Source organism: Achroia grisella, unplaced genomic scaffold (assembly GCF_030625045.1).
Source record: "Achroia grisella isolate CSIRO2021 unplaced genomic scaffold, CSIRO_AGI_Agris_v1 utg770, whole genome shotgun sequence".
Classification (NCBI taxonomy): Eukaryota; Metazoa; Arthropoda; class Insecta; order Lepidoptera; family Pyralidae; genus Achroia; species Achroia grisella.
Genome location: NW_026713016.1, coordinates 3,443,211 through 3,470,359, shown reverse-complemented (window position 1 = coordinate 3,470,359; position 27,149 = coordinate 3,443,211). Strand labels below are relative to the sequence as shown.

Genomic DNA, 27,149 nt, shown 5'->3' with positions numbered 1-27,149 from the left:
AATAAAGAATCCATTTTTATTGACCTAAAATAAATAAATGATTAAAACTGAATGAAGAAAGTATCTAACTATTGTAAGTTAAAAAATGTTCTCATATAAAACATGTTGCATTTCGAATTGGTTTATACTATATATTGGAATAATGTTGTAAGTATCAAACTGAAAATTTAAGCTTAATATTTTAATAGTTGAAGATTTAAAAAAGAACTCTCCATAACTCCATACTTACTTATTAAGTTAGGAATAATCATTGACCATAAAATTAGATGACTACATTTGATTTTTACCAATTCTGAACCATCAAATGTATTTGATGTGCTGACTATTTCACCAAATTTTAATTCTTGATTGTCTGTAAAAAGAAACATTTATTTGTTACCACACCAATCATTTACGTACTTATAAGTAGTTGTATTTCATAGTTCTATAAATAAAATTAGCTGTTTGTTGCACTAAACACACCACGTTATCATGTGGCTCCTGTGATACCACTTCAGCGTTATCATTACGGAGGGCTAAGATGTGACCCCTCCGTCCCTTATAATTTCAGTACCTTATCTCACTCTTCAACTGAAACACGGGCTTACTTAATTCATTCAAACTGCTTGGCGGCCTATTAAGTTACATAGAGATACTGAGACGATTTGTTACAAGGTCTACTCGGTTGATTCTATATAAATATTTTCTGTACAACATTATAACCAATAGTGCTTTGTCGTCGAGAGATTTAACCAGTCGGGAGATTTGATTATTATTGATTATTAACATATACAAAATAAATATATTTCTTTATTATAGCAAAGAAAGCAAACGAGCTCGGGGCACTCCTATTCATAAGTGATTACCACCGCTCTCGAGTACCCTCAACACCAGGGAAATTGTAAGTGTGTTGCTCGACTTTTAACAAAGAATAAATTCATTTTTTGTATATTGAAACATTATACATATCGTGAGTGACCATTTAACGTCGTTATTCTGAAGAGTTCCCGGTTCAGTGGGCCCATTCATATTGTATAATCACGCATGTTAATATAGCGTGCTCTAGTACTTTAATCACTAAGTCTAATAAATATTTACCTAAATTCCATTTCAGTCCACTAGTCGTAATCCTTTCGCATGGAGTTCCAACTGGTACTAGAGAGCACCACGCTTTTCTGTGTTGCCTCGTCTCCTCAGGTATGTTGATGACATGGTCTCCAGGCGACAGAAGCCACGATATCGAGTCATCTGATAATATATATACCTTTGTGTTTGGATTTAGTAAGTTCTTTTCTTTAACAAGATGCAATGTCTGTATATTGCCAAGAATTTGATCTATTCTACCTGAATTCTGACAGATAGCTACGATGTGGTCGAGCTGTATAAATAAATTGAATAAATAAAATTAGATGCTCTTTGAAATTTAAAAGTAGCTTATTGCATAGTTTAGAGAGGTATTTTCTTGTCCTCAATATCTTCTTGTACCACAATTTCGCACTCAACCGAACTTTGTTTCTGTTGAATGACGACATAAGGCAGTGTAATTACAGGATAACATGCATATCTTAGTCCCTCGTTATGGCCATGCTGAGTGGTACCAACTGATGTTCCTATTGAAGCCACCTCTATGCGACAGTTACCACTAACCATCAGATGGGCCGATAGTTTGTTTGCCAATCAAATTATTCAAAAAACATTAAAAGCCGTCATTTTGTAAATTGTATATAAATAAATAGATTTACATATAGTTTTTTAATTACATTAGAGTAATTAACACATAATAAATCTAAATAAATAAATTGATAGCGTTAGTATATGCCGAAATGTAGCGTTGTGACGTTCGTATGGACAATTAACACAAATAAGATATTTCAGCTTTAAGAACATTTTTATACATTTACAAACAAATACATATATGTAAATATGAGTATATACTCGTAACTGACCTGTATGTTTACTTCTTGGCAATATTTATTCAATTCTATTAATCCTTTCGTAAAGTCAGTATGATTTTGATCTGGAGTTCGTATTGTCTGCAATTAAAATAGGTTTTAATAAGTTACTTTATAAAAAGTATAAAAGAAGCGGATAACCACGTCTTCGATTGCGTCGACATAATTTTTATTTTTTGGAAAGTATATATTTCTAAAATAAAATAGCCTAAGTTACTCTTATACCATTAGCTATCTACGAGTGAAAGTCCCAACAAAATTAGTCCCGCCATTTCAGAGATATACACGAACAAACAGATAGACAAACAAAAAATTAAATAATAATATGTAAGTATAGTCTATCTTTCAAGTGAATTTAGTGAAAAGCTGTTTAAAAATTACAAATAAAATTTCAATTTCAAATCACTTTATTTTATTTATTTGTGTAGATTATTCTATTAATATATTACAATATACCTTAGCTCCTTTCTTTCTATATTTATTCAATATATCTTCTGTGATTGAGTCAAAGTCTCCTGTTACAAAGTCTGGAAGTTTGATAGTGTTTTGTACATCTTCTGGTAATTGATTTAGGAATGTGTCCCAACGAACAGTACCACCATCAACTGTAATTCTCACTGAAGCTATAGAGAAAAGTATATTTGCAATAACATTATATGTATACACACACATAGAAGTTATGATACTTTAGGCTACTGACATATGGTTGATAAGTTGTCAGTTTCGGGGCGCATTTAATTCAGTTATGTACCGTCATATTCCTTCACTATGCTAGCTGCATTAGTGCAACTTGATTGTATATCAGCAGCCTTAATTCCTTCTTTGACATCAAAGCTACAGAAACTCCAAACCTTTTACTAAATATATAGAAAACTTATTCTGTGAAGAATACATAAGAAGAACCTATAACTGAATCTATAAGTAAGTTATTCTGTGATATAGATAATTAATTATTGATTAAAATACGTAGTTAACTTAGATACTGTCATCACATCACAAATATTAAAAAATAAATTTCATTATTAGTTGTTACTATACACCAACATTTATTTAATTTCCAAAAAAATATAATACATACTGTCACAGCTTTAATGATGTGGTAAAGAGAATCATTTTCTACAGTCCATGTCGGGATTGTGATGAAGACAACACTTTAGTTTCTTTATTACCAAATGAGATATATTTAAAGATGTAATAGTAGTAGATCTATACTAACTCACCATTATTCCAAAAACTTTTGATAAACTCTGGATTTTGTGTGATGGGTCGATTCAATATGAGTACAGCATATTTGTCTTCAACAGTTCTATTTGATTGAAACATAATGAATTGTTTTATGTTCCACTGCCAACACTTTATCACATTAAAGGATTGTCCACAACAATTGTGCTGAATACAAACAATATTTCTTAGTTTTTTGACCTAGGGATAACATTTATGTATGTAAATATATTGTACTCTGTGTTTAATTTTATGGAGAAAATTTTGACAAATTTGTTTATGAGAACTAATTTCTTTATAATAATGGTAGTGGTTGACCACAAATATTTATTTTTAAATTATATAATTATCTGATATTAAAATAATTACTGTAAAATAGGTGTGTATCTCAGTTTATTATAACTTTTAAATTATATAAAGAAAGTTAAAATTACACATTTATGAACTGTTCTTATCTGAAGCATAAAGTTCATGACTATGATTAGATAAACATGTCCCACATTTTCATATTTATATATACAACATATAAGAAAGATATAATAAAATATATTGATGTTTATTACTACATTAAGTAAATGACCAAACATTTATGACAATCTTAGCCTTATTTAACTGTAACATACTGTTTTTATGATAATAATATATAGTAGCACCTGTCTGCACTAATAGTATATGCTAAAATGGGACCAGTTAATGGTGATGAGATGAGGATAGTTACCCCACAATAGTGAAATCACAAGGAATTTACTACAATAGTATGCAGGAGAAGCTGTGTGAATATCAACTTAATGGGATAAATTATTAACAATGGGGTCATTAGTCCTCATTAGTAACAATCCCTTCCCCTAACATAAAAAATTAAAGTACATACCATGTTGTTTATGCTGCCATTGATAGCCATTGAAATTATGTAGCCTGTGCTGGCACCTAATTAGAGGTATAAGACTTAAATATTAAGTATATTTAAAGCGCCGTCAATGCATCAATAATAACTTAGTAGCTAAGGTAGGCAGGCTCTACCGAAATGCAATTAGGATATTGCGACCTATAAATAATGTATAAGATAATAATTATTTATCGTCTTTAAAGAAATAAGAACTGAAATGAAATAAGAACGATGAAACTGCCGAAAAGAACTAATTATGAAATTACTTTTTAATAATAATAATACACGCAAATGTACGAATTCAATATATATGTTTTTCATATAGATAGTTATAAAATGTTTATATTTGAAGTGCTATTAAAATTATATAATAATAAAAAATAAATAAAAAAACGCATAAACAAGTACATTGACAATTGTACGTAAATAAGACAGTGTGACCCAAAGAATATACTACTACCTGACCAGCTGCTTCACACACGTGCTCATGTCATTTAAATTTGTCACTGTCAATAATGGTCAATTATTAACACTGACAACTTCATGGCTGTATAGACTGAGTCCTTTTGCCTTTCCCTAAAAAGGGAAAAACCGAACCAAAAAAAAAATAAAAAGGGACAACTTCAAATGGGGTACTAGAGAAGTAGGAGTACAGTAGAAGTACTAGGAGAGCCCAAATGGGATAATGATAAGGGAAGAAGCAGATGATGATGACTAGAAGCGCCCAACAAATACAGCTCTTAACTTAAGAAAATGTTCATTGAAAATTTTAGGTTTTCGAAGTGATACCATTTTCTCCCTTCTACAAATATGAATACCTCGTACGAGATGTTGACTTACAAAAAATACTTGTATACGATGTTAAAGGGCCAAATTGGAGTTAAAATGCAATATCTTATTAGATTTTTTTTCTTTGTATTAATACCTTACTAATACAAAACTTTAAAGTTGGCATCTGTGACAATAAATGTAAGGCGTAGTATGTACTCTGTGGTAATACATAAAAAATAACAAAGTGTTTTCAACTTTTCAATACGCCACCTTTCAAGTTCGCCACAAATCTTTATTAAATTTCTTTAATTTTTTTATAGTATTGTAAATATCTTTGCCAATCAAAATGAACAGAATATTCGGTAGAGGAAAACCTAAAGAACCAGGTCCAAGTATTACGGATTGCATCAGTAATGTAAGTTGGCTAAATATTTTTCTGCATTGTCTGATGATTCACACAATGAATCTCTTATTCTGTAAATTTTGGTAATACCTTGTATGTTAATTTAAATTGCATTAACTCGTTACTGACTATATTAATTATTACTATTACTAGAAGTACAGTCAATATATTTAGTAGTTTACATTATTCACTCAAAATCTTCAGTATTATATTGCTTATTAAATGTCTTAATATAGTAAACAACGTATTTTTATAATTAAGAAAGTATGTACTATGATACCACACCTTAGGCATTAGATAAAATTGCCGTTAAACTATTACTATGAAATTGGATCTTAAACATAGTGATTAATAATGTTAAATTTTGATCATAGTAATAAAACCACTATTTTTCTATCGATGATAATTACGCTTGCTTGATGCTTCTGGTGGATGATAAGATGAGCATGAGGCCAGATTATATACCTGTGTGGATGTCAACCTGACATGGCTATCAATGTGTTCAGATGTTCACATTACTAATAATCCCTTTCCCCCCAATATAACTTACTATGCGGTGTCGCTTTATTATTGTGTACAAGGTAATATAAGCTCTTAATTAATTAAAAAAAATCTTTATTTGCAAGGTTGACAGTCGAGCTGACAATATTGAGCAAAAAGTTCAGAAATTGGATACAGAACTTCGTAAGTATAAAGATCAGATGGCCAAAATGAGGGAAGGTCCAGCTAAGAATTCAGTGAAACAGAAGGCAATGAGGGTATTAAAACAAAAGAAAATGTAAGTTATATATTCAATTATATATTCAAGTTTTAAGGAGAAAATAACTGTTTACATGGAGATGGAGATGTTGAAAAGTGATTGAAAGATTGTGAAATTTTGCACATTTTATACACTGAACTATTTCATTTAAGATTGATTATTTCTCTGAAAATATTTTAAAATTGTTTTAGCTTTATATGGAGGAAAAATTATGTTATATTGAGCAAGTGACAATAAAAATTTACTATATATATATATATATATATTATCCCTTGAAGATTTAAATTTTAAAATAGTTTATAAGGTTAAATTTTAAGCTTTTTACTTCTCAATTTATATTGAACTATATTTTAAAATTTATGTGCATGACTGCACATGTTATGTGTATGTCAATCTTTTTAATATATATATATATATATATACTTATATTATAAAGCTGAAGAGTTTGTTTGTTTGTTTGAATGCGCTAATCTCAGGAACTACTGGCTCTTTGAAAAATGATTTTTGTGTTGGATAGTCCATTTGTCAAGGAAGAAGCTATAGGACATTATGTTATGACCAATAGGATACATTTGTTCATATTTTTGTACAATATGAGAGAAATAAATTTATTATTATTATAATTCTAGGTATGAGCAACAGTTGGAAAATTTAAGAGCTCAGTCTTTCAACATGGAACAAGCAAACTATGCCACACAAACCCTGAAGGATACACATGCCACTGTAGCAGCCATGAAAGATGGTGTCACACAGATGAAGAAAGAGTTTAAAAAAATCAATATTGATTCTATAGAGGTAAAGTATAAAGCATTTATATTTTGTATTTCTTAATTTTTCTTGTGTTTTGTTAAAAATTGTGATCATACTTTTTGTCATTTTTATATGGAAACAAAATATAGACATATATAACAACATATACATAAAGAAATGACAATACCATTGAAGTATATATATGCTGATGTATATTTCAAGATTATAAAAATGTGCTAAACAGCACATCCAATGGATCAAAATTACATTCCAGAACTAACAAGCTGTAAATATAAGGTATAAGTTACTGGTACAAGTGTTTGTAATGCTACAGTATGTTATGTCTAAATTGATACATGAAAAAATTAGTTTTGAGTTGACATATCCACAATTTATGAACATGGTCTAGTATTTTTTTTTCTTATGGATGTTGGAATGGTGCACCTGCCTGCGCTAAAGGTTTGATATGGCAGAGCACCAGTGTAGGATGAGAAAATTAGCATGAGGCCAAGTCAGTTAGCCCAACATGGTAAACATAAGTCTACTTTACTAACAATCAGTCAGGCATACAGAGTGAATGTCAAATTACCTTTTATAGTGGTTATTAAATTTAAAACATTTATTATTGTTTATATAGATGTACAAATTTATTTTACAGGATGTGAATGATGATCTGGCAGACATGTTGGAGCAAGCTGATGAAGTGCAGGAGGCACTTGGCAGGCAGTATGGTATGCCTGAGATTGATGATGACGAACTTGCTGCTGAGTTGGATGCTCTTGGTATTTATATTTTTTTATTTTTAATGCTATTCCTAAGTAGAGTATGCTTATCTTAAAAACTCAAAGTAAAGGTTGAGTGCAATATTTAACTTAGTGTTGTGATTTATCATATATAGTACATTTTCTTGATGTAAAATCATGACAGTGGAAAATATTTATTGGAAAGTATTAGTGTCCATTGTTCCTCATATAAACTTATTTATTGTAATAAAGCGTTGATACAATATTATCTATTATTTTATTAAGAATGGATTCTATTATTTTAATAAGATCTTAGATTTTGTTTATATATATGTTGAGCCACATTTAATAACATATTCCATGAAAACTTCATTCTAATTCTTTCAGCCATTTTTATGTGAAACCTTAACACAAAAATAGACAGCTTTTCATATCGTCACAATTTTACATTATTATTATACAAGATAAAGGAGACAAAATCTGTATCTTCTGTGGAGACAAATATTTCAAATAATAAATGTTCTTTCGCACATATACTACATATATGCTCGGTATTTCGCAGGTGATGAGATTGCATTAGATGACGATGCATCATATCTAGACGACGTGGTGAAGGCTCCGGCGGCTCCAGATAAGGAACCTGGGGCAGATAGCGTACGAACAAGAGACGGTGTAGCAGTCGACGAGTTTGGACTACCTCTTGTACCCACTCCTGCACAGCCTTCACGCTGATGTAGTCTCTGGGTACCCGATTTGTATAACGACGGTTGTCAAAGCCAGCCAGTTAGGTGATATTGTAATGTTAACTAAGTTCGCATTTTCATCAGTCAATAATTAACAGTCTCTGTGTGGTGACAGGGTACAAACACAAGATGTCTGACTCCTTCTGGGATAACAGATATGAAAATTCATCAATATCAAATTCGTATTTGACACTTGAGAACTCGCTCTGTGTGCTTGTACAATTTGTAAGTCCATACATATGGTGCGAAATATCATAGCCGACTTTTTTTACCCGACATGGCGTAAAAGGAGTGTTATGATATTGACCGGTATGTATTTAGAATTCGCTTTTTGTAGCACCTTATTGAAACAAGTTATTATATATAACCCCATTAAAAGAAATATTAGTGTATGGAATGAATTGTATCCTGTATGCGTTGAACTTAGTAGAAAGCTATAATAGTACATCAATATCATTTTTCATAAAATCAATGTTAATTACTTTTATAATTACAGATATCCTCGTTATGTTTCATTGAAAGTGTTATATTTAAATCAATATAAATAATAGTGGTTATAAGATTTTAAATTAAATTTATTTAGTATTAATATTTAATTTAATGTATATCCATGATTACAATAAATGGAAATTACATCAAAATATTTGTTAATAACAGGAATGTAGTCTTGCTTCTTTACATACAAATTATGGGAACACATAAGCTAATGTACATGAAACATTTCAATTCCCACCTATTTATTAATTTTATACATCGTTATTTCTATAAAAACATAACAAGATTGTTTACAAATGTGAAATAAATTATTTTTTCTTTAAAGCTGATAACCAATTAATTTCGAATACTGCTTAATGTGCACAAGTTCACAGGCACTGCAATGAAGATGCTGCATGCAATAAAATTGTTAATATATTCTGCACATAGTAATATATTATTAATAATATTTAATTATAAGTTTAAAACATTACATTCATCATGTATAATTCCAAAACGCTTGAATTGATTTCTATGAAACAAGATTAAATGTAAACCAATTTAAATTAAATATAAAGCATTGAAATCTTTTCTTTTGTTTGGAATAATGACGATGGACATGCAAACAAAAACTTCAGACACTCAGTACTAATACTGCTAATTTAAAGATATTTTTGCGTATGTAGTAGTGTTATACAGAAAGTCACTAAAAAAAACAGTTTAAGCTAACCAACACGTATATCTTCGTTAAAATGGTGATTAGTTTGATCTGAAATGGAATACACATTTTTAATTTGTGATTTAAAAGCCATGTTTAATATATAAAATTACAAAGTCGGTATTACTATTTTCTATTATGAAGTTTATGCTTTTGTCTGTAATTATATCTAAATGCATCTGTTTGTAAATTAATAAACTTAAGTTTGTACACAGACTTTTATTCCTCCAAGCATAAAGCTTGTAATTATATACGTACTTGTAATGGTCTACGTATTTAGAAGTGTATTTTAATTTATTAAAACAATAAACAGAATAGTTGGTGAATGGTACATTTTTGGAAAATGATGCTACTCATGTTAAGTGATGCGGTAAAATGAAAAGGCCTAAAATAAATAAAGAAGCAGTTACAAGAATTTTTCTTTCAATAGATATTAACATCTAGTAAAGAGTCGATGGTATTTATGATGCGTTAGCCTTATAACTTAGATATAATAATAATAATAATCCTGAACAAATCACACATATCCATAAGTACACAATTGATACAAATACAAATTTTATAGATAACACCCAGATAATTACAATTATTCTCAGATTACATCATGGATACAGATGTTTGCGAGGAATAGAACCCGCGGCTATTGTGTAAAGCGAGCTTCGAGCTAATCTATAGAACTTGGTAGCATCTAAGTATATAATTGATATATATAGCAGATATTAAATAATTTGCAGTGACAAATTAATCATTAAGACGGACATGAAAATAAAACAACTAATTCCATGAATATATATATATTAGTGTATAGTGACGACATGCATCGAAAATAAAACAAATTATTTCAATATACAGTTGGCAGAGATGACATGCTGTTGAGTTGTCGACAGTTAATATGACATGATTCTTAATTCATTATTTAGATCAATATTCAACGTAAATAAAACAATATGGTATGGTAAATTAATCTTTAATAATTAAGTATAATAATTTAAAGACATTACATTAAGGTCAACACTAAAATACTGTTTTTTCTTATCTGTATATACTGCATCGCAGTAATTGTTAACACTCGGAATTGGTACCACCAAACAAACCCTTGACGCTATAATGAGTGTCAAGTGTCTCGTAGTCCGCAAGGTGCAAGAAATAACAATCGAAATAACTATTTTAAATTACAATAATACCTGTATTTCTTGAACGGTGCGGACTTGGATTCGAAGTGTCAATTCGATCAGCAGAGCACTCATGGCATATAAATAAATAATACTTATTTATGCAATATTTACATCCTAATAATAGGGACCTCGTGGAGCCGGGATGAGGCTAGGCAGAATTAATGATATGTACAACCACTCCGAACTTGCGATCTCTACACATTGCAAACAGTCTAATTATTTAGCACTATATTTCAAACAATAACTCGTTTAGTCTAGAGCTTCTTGTCCGGTCTTTGGCAGTAAGAAGACGAGGAAACCGGAAACTGAAAAATAGAAAGGAAAAAATGAAATTGATATGCAATGTAAATACAAATAATAAATAAGATACATATTAGATGCACAATCATTTGTCACGGGTATTTAATGTCTCTTATTACATTATGGAAACAAATATTGCTTGTATTAGGTAATTTAGAGCAATTAATATTATAAATTGAAAAGACTTAATAGACAAACTCAAAGAATAATTATTCGTTTCTAAAGAGATCTGTAGCCCTACCACCGGCATACATGTATTATAGCTGCCCTTTTTTGCTCTAAAAAAGGGCGAGCACAATATGCAATAGCAATTGCTGCCTAGGCCCGTCTACGGACAAGAATTGAAGGTTTTCTTAGGAGTGATGGTTTTTCTCTCCACAGGATAGAGTATGTATTTTCCAAAGGTGATACATATTTAGTTTATGAACGAGTGGGCTACAACCACATAGGATGTGTAGCGGAGTTTCTTTTTCCATTTTAATTACCTACAGAAATTAATATCTAATGTATTTTATTTTGAAATCTGTATTAGATCTCTTATAATCGCACCAGTGCGAAATTGGAGCCGGTAGCTTGTAGAGACCAATTTTAAATATCTGTATAATTAGCATTTTATTTAAGAATTGTTACTACTTACTGAATAGGAATGACGCGAAGGTGACTATGGGTACAATACAGTTGATGTCAATTAGGTAACCAAATGATAGGTTTCCTATGAGACCACCACCTCGACCGGCTGTCAGTGATAGCGCTGCTGCCATTACCCTGTCGAAGATAATAAATATAAGTATACAGAAGTAGACTTTGTAAACAGTCGTTTGCTTGAGCCCCTCAGTCTGCGATCAGCTGCCAAGCAGTTTGATTTGTAAGATGTGTTTCGGTTGAAGATGGAGACATGACAGTGTAATAACTGTACAGAGGCATGCCACTTTAGACCTTCAGAATGTCATGAGGTACGACTGGCATTACATGTAGACTTCATGTCTGTGGTGCTGTTCGCGTGGGCTTGAAGGATGAGTTTTAGGATTTAAATTATGTATTAATATGATTGTTTTACTTTGCAATGTCCTTAGAGATATTATATATTTTTAACTATGACTTCATTAAGTTGCTTATAATTTTGAAAGATAAGATGTTTGATTATGCGTTTGTGCAAATATTTAATTAGGACAATGGAAAATATTATTTGGATAGAATAGTTTTTTATTCGTCTTTTTCGTAAACCATGTAGGTCTATTGTGGTCTAGTTAAAGAATGATGATCTAATTTACTTAATATAAATTGAATTCTAATTTAAGTATTTTTAAATTTTAGACTAAGGCTTACTATATCATGTTTCATTACCTGAGGTTTGTAGGGAATAAGTCGACTAATATGCAGAACAACACACTGATGGCAAGTGAGGTCAGCGCTTCGAATATACAGGACAGAACCAAGTTTTGAGTGGAGGTCTCGACGTAATACAGCAATACAGTTGTGATGCCGGCAAGGAACAAACTGAAAACTATTGTTTTGACGGTTTAGTACCTCAGTTGAATAATACAGTAGGTACGTACTTTTAAATTTTAAAAAAACCTTAGATGTTGTTTGTAATATATTATATAGTATTGCAATCGATGGAAACCATTGTAATTTGAAAGAAAAGTCATCAAATCTTATATAAAAGATGTAGATTTAAATTGTAAACATTTTTTGACATTTGTCCCACAAATATACTTACTTAAAATGAATTTGGCACCAAGTTTATGTACACACAAAGGCAGCCATAGCGAGGTCGGAATACACGCCAGACCGACAATAAGTGTGTGCATGTAGACATTCCTGTCTATGGTTTTCAAGCAATCGAATGGGTCTTCGGATCCTTCGTCTATTACAATACCGGATACGTCACACACTGACGCGGAGGTGTTGGGGAAACGTTGCTCAAACTCTTCATAACGATTGAACAACTCAGGGAACCAGATCATGAGGGTGTAGTAACTGAAAGGAATTAAAAATTATTATTAGTGAATGTATAGAGATACTACGATATAGATTCATAAGAAAACGATCAGTACGATGTTAGCGCGATTTAGTGATATACCTACACTGATTCAGTTTACCAAACATTATGTAAACGAAAAAGTTTAAGATATTTCTTGACGACATGGTGATATGACTATCAGATATATAGGTACTGGGTGATAATGATTAATATCTTGTAAGTTTTTCATATACATATCAATCTAGTGGTGTTGATCTCCAAATTTAGGTTACCAATTCTATTTCAGATTTCAACATATTATATCTCAGTAGCTATAAACACAATTGGATAAATTCATGTCATAATTCAATTGTACAATAGTTACCGATAGACGCTGAGGTTTTAAACTTCGTCATGTTAACTACAATCAGTATGCAACACACGAGCAAATATATGGAGTTAGGTAAGTTTTACCTGGTAGTTAAGCCGAATTGGAGAAGGCACGTGATAATGGTGTACTTGAGGTATGGAGGCCTGCAAAGAGCCTTGGTTTGTACCCAAATCTCTCCAAACAGTCTTTTCAGGTCTTTAGGTTTGCGCATGCTTAGACTACGAACAGATTTTTGGGAATTTTGGGATCCCACCGATATGGTTCGCACTTTTTCCTTGAGGCTTTTGATCTGTAAAATAAGAAATACAAATTTTAATAGTTCATCCCAGAACTTCATTAAAATATTATGAATTGTTTAAAAATGTAGCTAGTAGCTGTAAAGAATGGCATGTACTTATAAGATATAAGAGTATGATATGAGATGAGTATGTAGATATAAGAGTTGATTCTTACCTATCTAATGATATTTTGTATAATTGCTCAAATAAATGAAGTTTCATATCCAGATAGAAATTAAGATGGTCTGGACTGCAATTTTATACATTATACATCTGTTATTTATCTGCAATAGTTATTGTCTATAGACATTGAACAACGTGTCTCTACTTGTGTGTATGTGAATGTTAATGTCAGACTTTAGCAGTTATAGTTTTATTACACAATTGTAATTGTTAGTCCAGAAACAAATTAATAATCATCATCTAATACCTAGTCAGGTTAATACGTTGTGTTCGCATTATGGCGGCAATAATACCTTTTCGTTGCTAAAGTATAACAATTAAAAGTGTGCATACGTGTACAGGGACCCAGTAATATTGCAGCTCTTCAAACTATTCCTTCACGAACTTGTACTATATACTAGTGAAGGAATAGGTATCAGTGAAGGCGACATTGTACAAAGTCTTTTCTACTTATTAAAGTTTTTGTACTTACGGGATAGTTATCGGCGTCATCACCAGTGTTTTGTTTGTAAATGCTCTTGAGGCAATTAAGGGCATCATCGTAGTCTCCAACTTCCATCATGAATTTAGGACTTTCAGGGAAAGCGAAGAGCCAAACTCCGAGTAAAATTGAGGGTAAACCGCAAGCAGCAACGAACCAATTCCAGGAGTCATAAGAAAAGCCTCCGCTCTCGATTCTAATGCCAGTGATGGGAATGATGCCCCAGGCAATCACTGTGAATAAAATATTTTTATTGAAACTAGAAATATGGTCCATGGTATAGTTAGTGGTACATAACCGTCGCTTATATATATATGAATGAATATCACCACATGCATCAAATTATGTGATGCCCGTGGTATTTCCCCCTTCAACTAAAAACATATTTTACAATGCAGACTTAAAACAGGCGAGAAGTTTGGTGTTAATTGAATTTGTTTTATTGTGTCCATGAATAATCATGAGTTTTAATTAATTACGGCTAACCTAACTTAATAAAAGAGGGTTATGATTAATCTGCTCCATATATTAATAACCACTCATACCTATATTGAGAAAAATGTACCAACATTCGTTGTTGAATAGTTTATCGTGTTCTTGTCTCAAGTTGTTCATTTTCACAACTCATAGAGGAATGGCTAAACATTATTTATATACCTACTATATGTAAAACTTAGCGGTTGGCGGAATAAACTTTTTAATTTTATCTATTTGAATAAGACATCTACTCAAAGGAACGATCTAGAAAACGGAAATAGCAGTATTTATTATAATTCTATAGCTGTAAATTCACCAGTTGATTTTATTTTGTGTAATGAAACAAAAGAAAATCGTTTGATGAAAATTTTTGTAAATTTTGTTTTAATATCAAATTGGTAATTTCTTTGCTTCATTAATTGACCAATGATATTTAAAATTATGATCTTATAAAACTTTTTAATAGTATTAAATCACGTTTGTTTTACCATTCATATTCATTCGTGTAATAATTACAGAATACTTTATAAATACGAGAAACTAACTAGTTATGAATCCTATAAATTCATTTAACATCTATTTATGTCAAAACATGTTTAACTTACGTGGTAATATTATGACACCTAAAGTCCAGAAAATTTCCATCCAGCAGAGGATTTTTTCTCTGTATTTCGTGGCCTGGAACTCTCCCAAGTAGGGGAAGACGAGACCCATGGCTCCCGCAATGCTGTAATACATTAAAGTATATTTTAAAAGTGAAAATTATGATAATACACATAAAAAACACCCAGATCACCCAAACAAACAATCATACTTTGAAAATAGGTTAAAGTAAAAAAAAAAAGGTTGTTGCGAGAATCTGCGGCCATCGCAAGTAAGGTCATCGAATCTAAATCGCTAGACCAACGAGGACGTCAGTCGTGCAGTCGAAGGCTAGATATAGGACTTATGTATATTATGGGTTATGACCACTTTAAGAAAGGGATTGTTCATAAATAAGAGAAACAATAACCCTATTATTTGCCATTTGCTACTATTGTCTGGCGACTATTATCTTGACTGTAGTATTGGATTTTGGTAAACACTCCAGTAGGCTGGTGGAAGACGATTTGGGTTAAGAGGTTTCTCGTTGTTCTCCTAGTTATGACATCTAAGGGATGAAAAAGTGTACCGACAAAAGCTTTCTTTCTACATCGGCACATGAATAAACTTTAAATGTGTAAATACTACTACTAATACTAATACTAGTACTAATAATACTACCATTAAATATAACTCATACGTATGAGTTACTAACTATTCTAAAAAACGATTAATTAATTATTAAGCTAACTGATTCAAAGCGTAACTCGAAGGAGTTGATGACACTACTTCATGTCTTATTTATGAGTAATTATTGTGGGAAACGTGTGACGATACACAGATGCGAGTGTTATAGTGGCTATTGTAAATTTCGTTGTTTCTGAAATAAGTCTTAGTGGGTATGCATTAGAATCTACAATCGTTTAAGACTTATTGTTCGTTATGTGTTCCGACGCGATAGCTACAAATATATCTATTACATAAAGTCACGTGCTGTATCACATGGCTCGTTTTCTTTAGTACGTACCAAAAACCGTTAACGAAACGGCAGACCATGAAGATGGAGAGGACTTGGACGAATGAGGACACGATGCCAATAACTCCGTCTATGAGCAGTGTTGAGATCAGCACTACTCTGCGGCCTTTTGTATCAGCCAAGGATCCCCAGAAGTATGAACCGAGTACCATTCCTGCACAATAGTAAATAGGCATAGTTAGATACTTAATGATAATAAATTCTATTTCCTTCTCTTCCTTATGAAATTTAGCATCTAAATAAGTTACAATATGCGGCTTGCATAACACAGTAAGAGAGCAACATGAGAACAACAAGACTAGAAATCTTGTACCTTTAATGCAATTATTCTTAGATGTATTTCCTATTTTATGTAACCTTATTTACCTTTAATACTATTTATTACATTATATACCTTCGGAATGGAGGTGCCTTTTCGGAGCATTAAGATGTCATACACTACACTGTAATTTCACTGCTTTGTCTCTCCCTTCAACCGAAACACATTTTACAAAGTAAGATATGTTTCGGTTGATAGGAGTTAATGAAATAAGTGAGAGACAGGCACCTAAGCAGAAGAATAAGATTTAAAACTCACCCAACATAGGCGCGGCAGTGAGCCACCCTTTATCGGAAGATGTCATACGGAAATCACATGTTGCGGCAGGTAATACGAACGAAACAATAGTGATGCCAATCGCGGTGTTTGCATAGATCAGCCCAGTGACCGCCAGTAAGCAGAAATGGAAGCGACCGAATCCTGCAAATATAAAATATAACTTAAAGTCACTACTTAGGTACTAAGTGATACTCTCACTGGGGTTAAATCTTACTGAATATTATAAAGTTAAGTTTCTTTTGGAGTAAATAATACAATTTGTTGAGTAATGTCCTTGCTAATTGATATTGGTATTATTATGAGCAAGAATATATTTAGTTTATATACATCTGGGTATATTAGAATAAAACGTAATCGAGTTTAAGAATTTAACTGCATAAATTTTGTTAAATTAATGTTTCTTTGTTATAATAGCTCATTATTTCTTAATTATATTATAATATAACGGCATCTGTACAAATTTTGAAGATTTTTTTATTTAAATACTAAGTGAATCACATTATTTAGTAAAAACACAGTTATCATAATATTACATAGTGCTATTAAGCTTTAAGCATTAAGCTCGCCAAATTGTATAATTTTTAAAAGTGCAATTAAAAAATATAAACATAAATGAATAACAAAATATACATACCGGTGGCGGAAATGGCAGCTTCAAAATCAGCTCCATTTTCTAAGAAGTCCAAACCTGTAAACAATAATGAATTATTAGCACTTATATTATTGTTTCCTTACCTATTTGTACACATTGTTGACTTGAGATAAGATACTTATGAGTGCACTTAACTGCTAAAATAGGCTTTCGGATTTTCATTAATGTGATATGCGTTTCGTTACTCATTCTTCGTTTATATACAGAGCTACATTGAAACAATACAGTATTGTGAAGGTTTCCTGTAAATTTTGAAGTTCTTACACTTATTGAAGGATTGAAGTAGTAATTTAATTATTATTTTGTAGTTTTAGTTCAAACAGCATTCATTAACAACAAAACTAGTTATGATCTATTGATAAATTACTTCAACATTTTTTAATTGTCTACCTTCATTTTACTGACTGGTGAGAAAATTGTTCGATAAACTTTTCGTTCTATTTGTGATTATGTTTTGCATGTCTCTCAAGAGACGTAGGTAATATATTTCGCTTATAATAATTTATTTTAACATTTTATATATATAGGTAGTTACGATATTTACAAGTTGTTAAAATTATTTATACACGTCATAAAGAAACCATTTTTACAATATTGTCTGAAATTCTACGTAAGAAAAACAACTATAAAAACATATCCAGCTACCTACCTAGCATTTAATAAAAATTGTAACAAAACTAGCAAGTATATCAAGGGCATAGCTGTGCAACTTTCATAATAACGATTCTGTAAATATACCCGTCATGTAATATACAGGTACATATAGACTTCATTGTATTTTTAAATAACGCCCAAAAGTTAAATCAACATAAGGCTATTTATTTATGCTGTAAACAGAGTGCAATCATAGTTATTATCTTATCTAACAACAGTATTACAAGTAGCAATAGATATTTACTCTAATATTATAGTTCTACATGATTAATCAATTTTATATTGAACATGAGATGAAGGGCTTCTCCGTCATAAATAAAATAATCTACTAACTGACATAATAAGGCGACTGCTTTGTTACTTTATTGTGTGTACATTTATTTATTGTGCTGAAACAATGTATGATAGGAAACAATCTAGGATAAGATTCTGTATAAATAGGTATAACATTATTAATATACTTAGTTAATGTTAATATTTTATATAGATACTTAGTTAATAGAGTAGTAGACCCTAAACGATACGACAAGTGTCAAGAAAGGTAATAACTAGTTGACCCGGCCTATTGTCCAGTCCTTGTTTCAAGAAGTTAAAGTAGTCGCTGAATACTATATACTGAAGTTTATCAAATTTTCGTAATTTTTCATTACGTAAGAATCTTCTACGAAGTATTAGAAAACAATTAAAAAAATAAATTAAATGAAATCGATAAAACTTGAGTAGTAGTTTTCAAGTTATGGCGTGCCCGAGCGAAATATGTATTAATTTTTATATTATATATATTATTAATAAAATGTAAAGTAAATACCATAAGTAGGTTTAATTCTAAAAAATAATTTTGATAAAAAGCTTTTTAATTGCAGTAACACCTTTATTGATTTGGACAGTAATTTTACAAATGGATACAGTAATATGAAGGCAATAATATTAATAATAATTAATACCAAAATGTCCTTAAAATATAATTTTTGGTAGCAAGAAAACAAATTGTCGGAAAAAAATTTCATGTGCAAGTATTCAATGTGACAAACTAGGCATCTATAGAAATATTTTTTTTATTTTCCGTGAACCCATAGATTTTATATTACGTATGAATAAGTTCAGTACCACGATAAAAAGGATTGATTGACTAGTATATATCTACATAATCAAATTATGTAATAAATTTACACACTGTCAAAATCATCAAGTAAATTTATACGCCATGTATAGTGATAACCACTTAAGTATTTCAACTAATTTCTTTTTTTGTTTGATAACTATTTAACGTTTAATTGGCTGCTATAATTGTTAAAATTAGTAATTGCTTTATTTTTATATGGCAACAATTTATAAAAAAAGTAACTTTTATGTTGTCGTTTTTTGGTAGAAGGGGTCACGACTCGTTTTTACATATTTAAAAAAAAATTAATTATCAATTAACAGAAAAGTAAATATCAAATCAAGAGATTGTTCCAGTGGAGAGTGGAGAGCATTGCGCTGCTGTTTTGGGCTCTAGAAAGGTAAAACCCATTTTTAAAGGGAAGTTTGGTCGAACTCAAACTAAGAAACCTATTCAGAACTGACCTATGATATGTTTCAATAATTACGTTTATTATTTTCATGGTTCTTATTAATAATTGATATTTAGTCTTGATATTACTATACAACAGATTAAAATTATTTTAATAAACATACTGTTATAACAAGAAATGTCATCCGGTTGTATTAATAACATTTTCCACGATGGTCTAATTAAAATGCTTTTGTTCTTATTTTTTCATTCTTAAATGCTCCTCCAATACACAGGTTTGAAGCAAACGAGATCACCGTGCTATTATCATCCATAAAATACCTATTTTCTTCTTTAATTTCATTCTTTAGCAGGTGAGCTTTGCTGTTTATTAAACTTTCTAATACATTAATAAATCTCTATAAAGAAGTGTTTCTATACAGAACTAATGAAGATTTATCAATTGAAATAGTTGTTCATTCATCTTAATAAAATGGCGCCAGTAATAGGTTTTACCTATTATACTAAGTTTTAGTGGTAATTGCGGATTTACATATGAATAGTGTAAATTAATTAATGGTCTAATCTTTCATTGAAAAGCATGTGTCGAAGTTTGGAATGATGAATGTCTGTGAAATGTTGATTTAGCGTAGAATGACGTCAGTGTGGTCAATTAATATCTTGGTAAAGAAGAGACAGGATTACGGCAGTTTATGTACTTGTACTGATATTGCAGATAACCCATGATTCTTAACAGCTTCGTATGGAACTTCATTTTTTTAATTGTTTAACGTTTTCTTTTTCTTTTCTAATATACTTAGATATTATGCTTTATTCATTCGTTTTGAGTTGCTATTCTTACAACTTTTTGGTGTTAGATATTTTTTTAACGTTATGTATGCGATATTTTCCTGAAAACCCAACGCATATGGATTATTCCTATTGCATCTTTCTTATTAATATTATAACGCGTACTATAAACGTGAGTATGGATGGATAGATGATAGATGTTTGTTACTCTTTCACACAAAAACTAATGAACGGATTTGGAGCCGTAGTCAGATTTACATATAGGCTATAAATTTCATGCTCGTGATACCGCTGGAACAGCTAGTCCGATATAATTTAATCTTATGTTGTTCATACTATTTAGTCTGGATTAGATTTCTGTCGATCAAAACATACTTGCTTACATTGTACTGTATGTATATATGTAGGTACTTATTCTTTCGTTACAACGTCGCAATGTTTCACATTCCAGTCATGGTACCAGAAATTTGTCGGTAGGGTAATATTTCACTGTCACACAATAAATTCCCTGCGCATCGCCTGTATATTAATACCAATAATTTTCAACTGTACAGATTAAAAAAGTATATTTAATCTGTGTAGAATATCACATGACTGTAAACTCAATAATTAGGGGTGAGTATTATTGTGTAGTGGTATACTTTGTCAGTAATGGCAAGTGGCCCATTGCTACTAATGCATGTTATTACAGTAGAAAATCCTATATTCAAACAAGTTTGTTTAAATTAAGTTTAATTTAAGCGCTTTTGAACAGATATTGAGATGAGGTTTTTTTTAATCTACCGCTCATTGGGAAAGCTGTTTCATCATTAGAAGAACGAGCAAGAAATTTGCGTGTTGATCTTTGAAATAACCGTTGTAAGTTTACACTTTTAGGTGGAAATGAGTGAATACAAATTATTCGGGTCAAAATAATAAATACACAATAACATTAAATCAGTCGTAGTGATTAGTGTTAGGAACTGTCATGCTAAAGTAGGTATTATCTGTGCTAGAACTACAGCATTATGTTTTGAGTGATCTGTGCCTCTCTCTCTCTCTGCGTTTATCAATGGTGCGTGACTCTACATTGTATTTTCTTTATAGTCATTAAAACATATATAAAGTTATAATAAAACTCTTTATATACACAGAAACCCATCATAACAATTAGAGCAAACTAGTTTTTACTGGAAGTGCTCGTTCACGACTACGAAGGATGAGCCAGTCATCACTGCTATATTAAGCCATATTAAGTTAACATCTACCTGGTTCTCCTAGAAACGTGGAACTTAATTCGTCATGATGAGTTACATGACTTCATTTTATCAACTGTATCTTTCTTTGATACTGTACTGTTAGCATCACAGTCACATTGCAATATCACAATCAAGTACAATCCGCAACAAACCACTCTAAGCAGTTTTCGTCGGACGTTAATGTATGTGTATGACTGGATTGATGATCAGATAATCCCATCAATTGGCTGGTCCTTGAGCTACATAGGATATACTGAGTTATGAGAAACTATGATCATTACTGAACTGCATATAGTTAGTTCGCACCCGCGTCGTTGCATGCGTTGAATACAGCCTACTTTACACAAACCATAATTGCATGAATATTCAAAGTCAGCAATTTTTTTTGTATTGGTCTTTTACAAATAGATATAATGAATTTAATCTCAATATTAAGTCAATGCAATTAATATGTGGTGGCACAATCAGAAAAAATACTAATGAGTCTCAACCTCACTTGGATTTGAACTCACATCTTCTTGTAAAGAAACATACAAACTCGTATGTTATGCTACAAAATTAGTCTTCCAATCACGGGGGATGGAATTCTAACAATTTATTATATTTAATATATTCTTATAAGTCTGATATTAATATTTTTAACACATTCTCAATTGTTCAAATTATTAAGAATATATGTAGTATATGATACTAAAATTAGACATACTAATTGTCAACGTCCATACCATGTTGAAAACACCGGTTCTCGTCCGATCACCGAAGTTAAGCAACATCGGTCGTGGTCAGTACTTGGATGGGTGACCGCCTGGGAACACCACGTGACGTTGGCTTTTTGTACATTTTCAAGTACTGTTATCGCAGGGTCAGCATATTCTTAATTTTGGTAATTAGTAATTATTATTTCTATTACTACAGTTTCTATTTGTTTAAAGGACATTGCATTAGCTGTTACTTGCTACTTATATGTTTGTTTTTACACAAAATCTGAACTGGCTTTCGAATTTATACTATTAGGTAGTATGGCCATATTTTTACATACAACCGAATTAAAAAAAATCGTCATCTATAGATCCATTTGTATATGTATTTGTATGTTACACAATATTTTCAAGGAATAAATATTATTTATTTAGTATTTTCGTTTCATTTGATAGCGTAGCTAGCAGGGGTTGTGTATTCTAACTTCTTATTTATTGGGTTTTGCCCATATCTCGAATCGTTAGACTGCATAAATTCAGTTAATATTTATCTAATGAGAATGTCGTGTAATGATTACTTTAAAATTTATATATCTTTGCTAAATATTTATTTGTAGTTATTATATATGTGGAACATTTCAATGTACGTAATATGTAAGTAGATTCTTGACAATCATAAAAAATTACATCATTTATTGCATCCTCTCTAGTGCCATTGACAGAAATGGCCAATAAATTGATTTTACGTTCACTTTGTCAAATGTCGTCAGCATGCGTACAGTTTTTATCTATTTCAGCTTCCAAGCAGTTTTTTAAGATGTGTTTTAGTTGCAGGGTGATAAAACAGTGACGTGACCGGATAACAGACATTATATCTCAATTCTCCGGAACACATGAGTGGTATCACGGTAGTTACATGATAACGTGATATGTTAGAATGGTTATTACTTACAATTAAGTGGTTTCATTTATTTTCCATTCTAATTAAAAAAAAAAAATACCTAGCTATCGGGAAGTAATAATTCTAAAACAACTCGTTCTGAACCGTATTGAATGTGATTATAGAACTCTATAGTCAGGTCGCTATTATTATTATTATTTTTTCCTTTATTACTACTGTACTCGGATTAATATAATTTGTTAATAGTAACCAGAGCAAATCATTATTATCTAAGGTTAAAGATATTGGTGATCTAGCAGTTTAGGACACCTCATTACTTATAGTTTATACTAGTAGGTTTAATCTGTACAGTTCAGGAGACAATAATTTGTATTCATGAGTATGATACTATTGCTATTTAAAAAACATGTATTTTAATATTTCTGTCAAACACAGTATAAATTCTGCTCAGGAAATACATGGTGTAATGTAGATTATACTGAAATATTATATATATCTTAAAATTTTGCAGATACGTATAGTTCGTAATGAATTCATGATATCACTGAAATAATATTTTATATAACTTAATCCTGTTTTATACTAATTGTTATTATATAACCTAATAAAAAGATTATGTAAAAAGTATTAATCTTTAAAAGTATCTAATTTTTGAAAGTTATTAAATACTACTTTTTCAAGCGTAAGATGAATATATGAGTCATATTATACTTACATAGTCATCATACGAGCGGATAATGCCTGATGATGACTGTAGACGCGTAAGAAGACACTGCTAATCCCAAATACTGGGGTAAATGCTAGACAATAATGAAGGGCGTCTAGTCAAATACATCAGTTTTAAGTACATGAGTAGAATTATTTTAATGTCATATAAGTTTTAATTTTCCTATCGCAACTCTAGCTTGCTTTGTTCGGGCTAATTCTATTTTTAAATATCCTAGTTAAGGAATGAAAATTATTTACATATTTTATAATATTTTTTTTAGAATAGCAAAGGTTAAAACAATGTACCTAATTCTCTCGTTTTCCGTTTACGACATATTGTAGATATTTGGTACATAAGTATGTAGGTACTTCGTGTTTTATCACATTTAAGCAACAAGTGCTGTCAATCGTAACTGTGAACACTTGTATATAGTACAATGTACATCTTTATATCTATATGCCAAGGAAACCAAAATCACAAAATAAATGTTTTTGGAAAGATATTATGGAAACTAAGATTTTTCTTTAATAGTGCAGCTTAATTACCGCGGAGATGTTAGTTTATAATTATTATTTGGAATTTTTCGATTTCAGAGTATAAAAGTTTAATTTTTTTGGTTGACTAGCTGACAGATGTCCTGTCTTAAGTATGAATATTGTATTCGCATTGGTACAATTGTAAAAAAAATAAATCTCTTATTTTTTTAATTCGTAAGAACTTTTTCTAAACACTAACAGACATAACAAAAAAGAGTAAGTGGAATTGGTCCAGATGTTCACGCGTAATGCCGTGGCCAAGAGTCATAGGGAATTATATTTCAACTGTCGCATACCTACTAATGTTTACACTACTATAGGTATAAATAAGTACCTATAATAGTATAACAGAACTTGTGTTACGTCGTCTATGAATTCTAAAAAGCGATCAATTGTCACAAACGTTAATATTGAGTGACAAGCATGTTACTACGAATTTTCAAGCAATTATTATGTTCCATAAAGATACTATGAATAACAATAGTTTTTGTGCGAGTGCAGAATAGACTCAGTGGAGTCATATTCGGCGATAATATTCCAAATTTTGACAAGAAACTGTTTGACAAGTAACTAGTCTCCTTTAAGATCATTTAAGAAGTGTACGGCTTAGAAAATTTTACTAGGGGATAAGTCTTACAGTTATTGTTTGTCAAAACTATGAATTAATTTGTCACAATCTTTGAACATTTGTGTCTAAAGTTATCTATTCAAGTATGTACATATACGTTATATTATTTATTTATCTTTTTAGTATGTCTTATTTCTTTTTGTTTTAAATTCAATCCCTTAAAGTTGCGATATAATTAATAAAAATATACTCATACACTTATAAATTAAATTGTATATAGTACTTACCCATTGTGGGAAAACGATTTCACTCTTTCACTTTTAAATTAAAAACTCCGCAATGAGATCACGTGTATGAGATATAGTGTAGTCGGACGTATTATCGATGTAACATCGTCACCCTACTACGACACTGCAAGGGTAGATGCGCGTACGCAAGCCGTTCCGCGAGTTAGTCGCGTGCGCCGCGGTCGCCTCAAGGATGCCGCGTGCTGCCTACAAAGGCTTCTGTGCGAATGTCGACTTGCTACCGCCACTTACTGAAGATTCCTTCGGTACAAGATAACGATAAGGCCACTCGCGATCACTCATCTCGTGTTATCTAGATGGCAGTTACGGTGACCATCGATCTCCCATCTTGACTTTTTAGCGGTTGATAACTATTGCTTATTTTATATAATGCTTACATTACGTAAGTTCATTACGAGAGCAAGCACCCAAGTTTCAATGTCGAAGGTAAACAAAGTGGAGGCCTCTTGACGTTTTAAATACTTTAAACACTGTTGTTAGTTAACGAGGGTCTGAATTTATAAATGAACGTGGTGCTTTGGACGGATTTAGTTGGTAACAGAAGAATTTTCAATCATTCGGAATAAGTCAGTTGTTCTTCGGAAAATATCTGATTTATGTACTCACTTTTACACTTTAATAATGGAAATATTGTGGTCTATCAATATTTCTACAGTTATATCATAGTTAAGCAAACATTACATATTATATAATGGTGCACCATATATTATATAATCTTGCACTAATGGTATACGCAGCCGGGTGCTACTGGACGATGATAGGATGACGTTGAAGTCAGATCAGTTAGCCTATTTATTATATAGAATCTACGAGGAATCCATGATTTTCAAGAAGACGGCGTGGAGGTCGATCTGATGCAAATACTCTTCATTCTTATATTTTCCGCCTCCCCAGTGCGTCGGTGACTACACGTAATAAAATTTATTTTCGTAAATAAAAATAACATGTTTGTCTTATCATGCGTTAATATAAAATCGTTAGGATGAGAAAACAATTTTCCTACTTAGAACATAATTAACGCATTATCCAGTAGGTCAATGTAAACATAACAATTACATATGAGTATAAAAAGTGCGCAACATGGGGGTATCATTGCATGGCCCACATTAAACGACGGACGCAACAAGTGATAAAAATTGCTATGTTCATTAGTTTATTCTTTGAAATATATTTGTACGAATGTATATAAGGGACATAGGGACATTAAATTAGTGCTTTTAATATAGAGATGATTATGTCAAGTAACATAAAGTTGACATTATTTTAAAGTTTATATTATTCTATTTATTGGAAGCAATTAAATAGACACTATATACAAGTAGCGTTTATTAAAATTGTAATATTTTATAGGAGATACAAATATACTGATTTCTATGTACAGTACCAAATATGCGTAACTGCAATTTGACTTACACCAGTGTGCTTTTTATTGTAATATGAAAAGGCTATCAATTATATATTTTAAAACGTGTTTATTAATTTCGTTATAAAAATAGAAGTACATCTCATATTTTAATTTTCATAGAGCATTCTGGAAAGAGAGAGAATGCAACGAAATTCATATGTGTTGTAAATGTATGTACTAATTGTTGTAATTATTTAAGAGATTGATTCAAACATGCGCCTCGATACATGTATGAGTTGCAATTATTTTGGTCATTACAGTCGTATAAGTCGATATAATAAAGTTAATTATCCAAATCCTATTATTTGAAGCTT

The 27,149-nt window shown here is 31.0% G+C and overlaps 3 protein-coding genes and 1 non-coding gene across 8 annotated transcripts; 2 read left to right on the top strand and 2 right to left on the bottom strand.

The window, feature by feature from the left end:
- LOC131850514 (thiamin pyrophosphokinase 1) lies at positions 1-4,123 on the bottom strand. 2 transcript variants are annotated; one of them, XM_059200762.1, is made up of 7 exons: positions 4,024-4,123; positions 3,152-3,353; positions 2,388-2,554; positions 1,926-2,012; positions 1,078-1,357; positions 230-352; positions 1-24 (listed from the first exon to the last, which is right to left on the bottom strand). In XM_059200762.1, exons 1-7 carry the CDS (start codon positions 4,051-4,053, stop codon positions 17-19), a joined length of 897 nt encoding a protein of 298 aa, XP_059056745.1. In that variant the 5' UTR covers positions 4,054-4,123; the 3' UTR covers positions 1-16. The 2 variants fall into 2 exon arrangements, with proteins under 2 accessions (XP_059056745.1, XP_059056746.1); XM_059200763.1 differs by having other exon boundaries at positions 3,152-3,320.
- A 919-nt stretch (positions 4,124-5,042) lies between these two features.
- On the top strand, positions 5,043-8,641 carry LOC131850516 (charged multivesicular body protein 5). Its single transcript, XM_059200765.1, has 5 exons — positions 5,043-5,224; positions 5,839-5,990; positions 6,602-6,767; positions 7,381-7,504; positions 8,028-8,641. Exons 1-5 carry the CDS (start codon positions 5,156-5,158, stop codon positions 8,195-8,197), a joined length of 681 nt encoding a protein of 226 aa, XP_059056748.1. The 5' UTR covers positions 5,043-5,155; the 3' UTR covers positions 8,198-8,641.
- A 1,608-nt stretch (positions 8,642-10,249) lies between these two features.
- LOC131850509 (synaptic vesicle glycoprotein 2C-like) lies at positions 10,250-25,609 on the bottom strand. Of its 4 annotated transcripts, XM_059200755.1 has the most exons (13): positions 18,979-18,995; positions 18,504-18,559; positions 17,654-17,758; positions 17,499-17,555; positions 16,844-17,005; positions 16,258-16,420; positions 15,254-15,375; positions 14,163-14,404; positions 13,313-13,518; positions 12,596-12,855; positions 12,220-12,379; positions 11,513-11,640; positions 10,250-10,880 (listed from the first exon to the last, which is right to left on the bottom strand). In XM_059200755.1, the coding sequence occupies exons 3-13, from the start codon at positions 17,703-17,705 to the stop codon at positions 10,825-10,827; spliced, it is 1,608 nt and encodes a 535-aa protein (XP_059056738.1). In that variant the 5' UTR covers positions 17,706-17,758; positions 18,504-18,559; positions 18,979-18,995; the 3' UTR covers positions 10,250-10,824. The 4 variants fall into 4 exon arrangements, with proteins under 4 accessions (XP_059056738.1, XP_059056740.1, XP_059056737.1 ...); XM_059200757.1 differs by lacking the exon at positions 18,504-18,559 and having other exon boundaries at positions 18,979-19,091; XM_059200754.1 differs by lacking the exons at positions 18,504-18,559; positions 18,979-18,995 and adding an exon at positions 18,166-18,204.
- On the top strand, positions 22,422-22,540 carry LOC131850582 (5S ribosomal RNA). Its single transcript, XR_009357849.1, has one exon. It is a non-coding gene; the product is annotated as a 5S ribosomal RNA (ribosomal RNA).
- Positions 25,610-27,149: the final 1,540 nt, after the last annotated feature.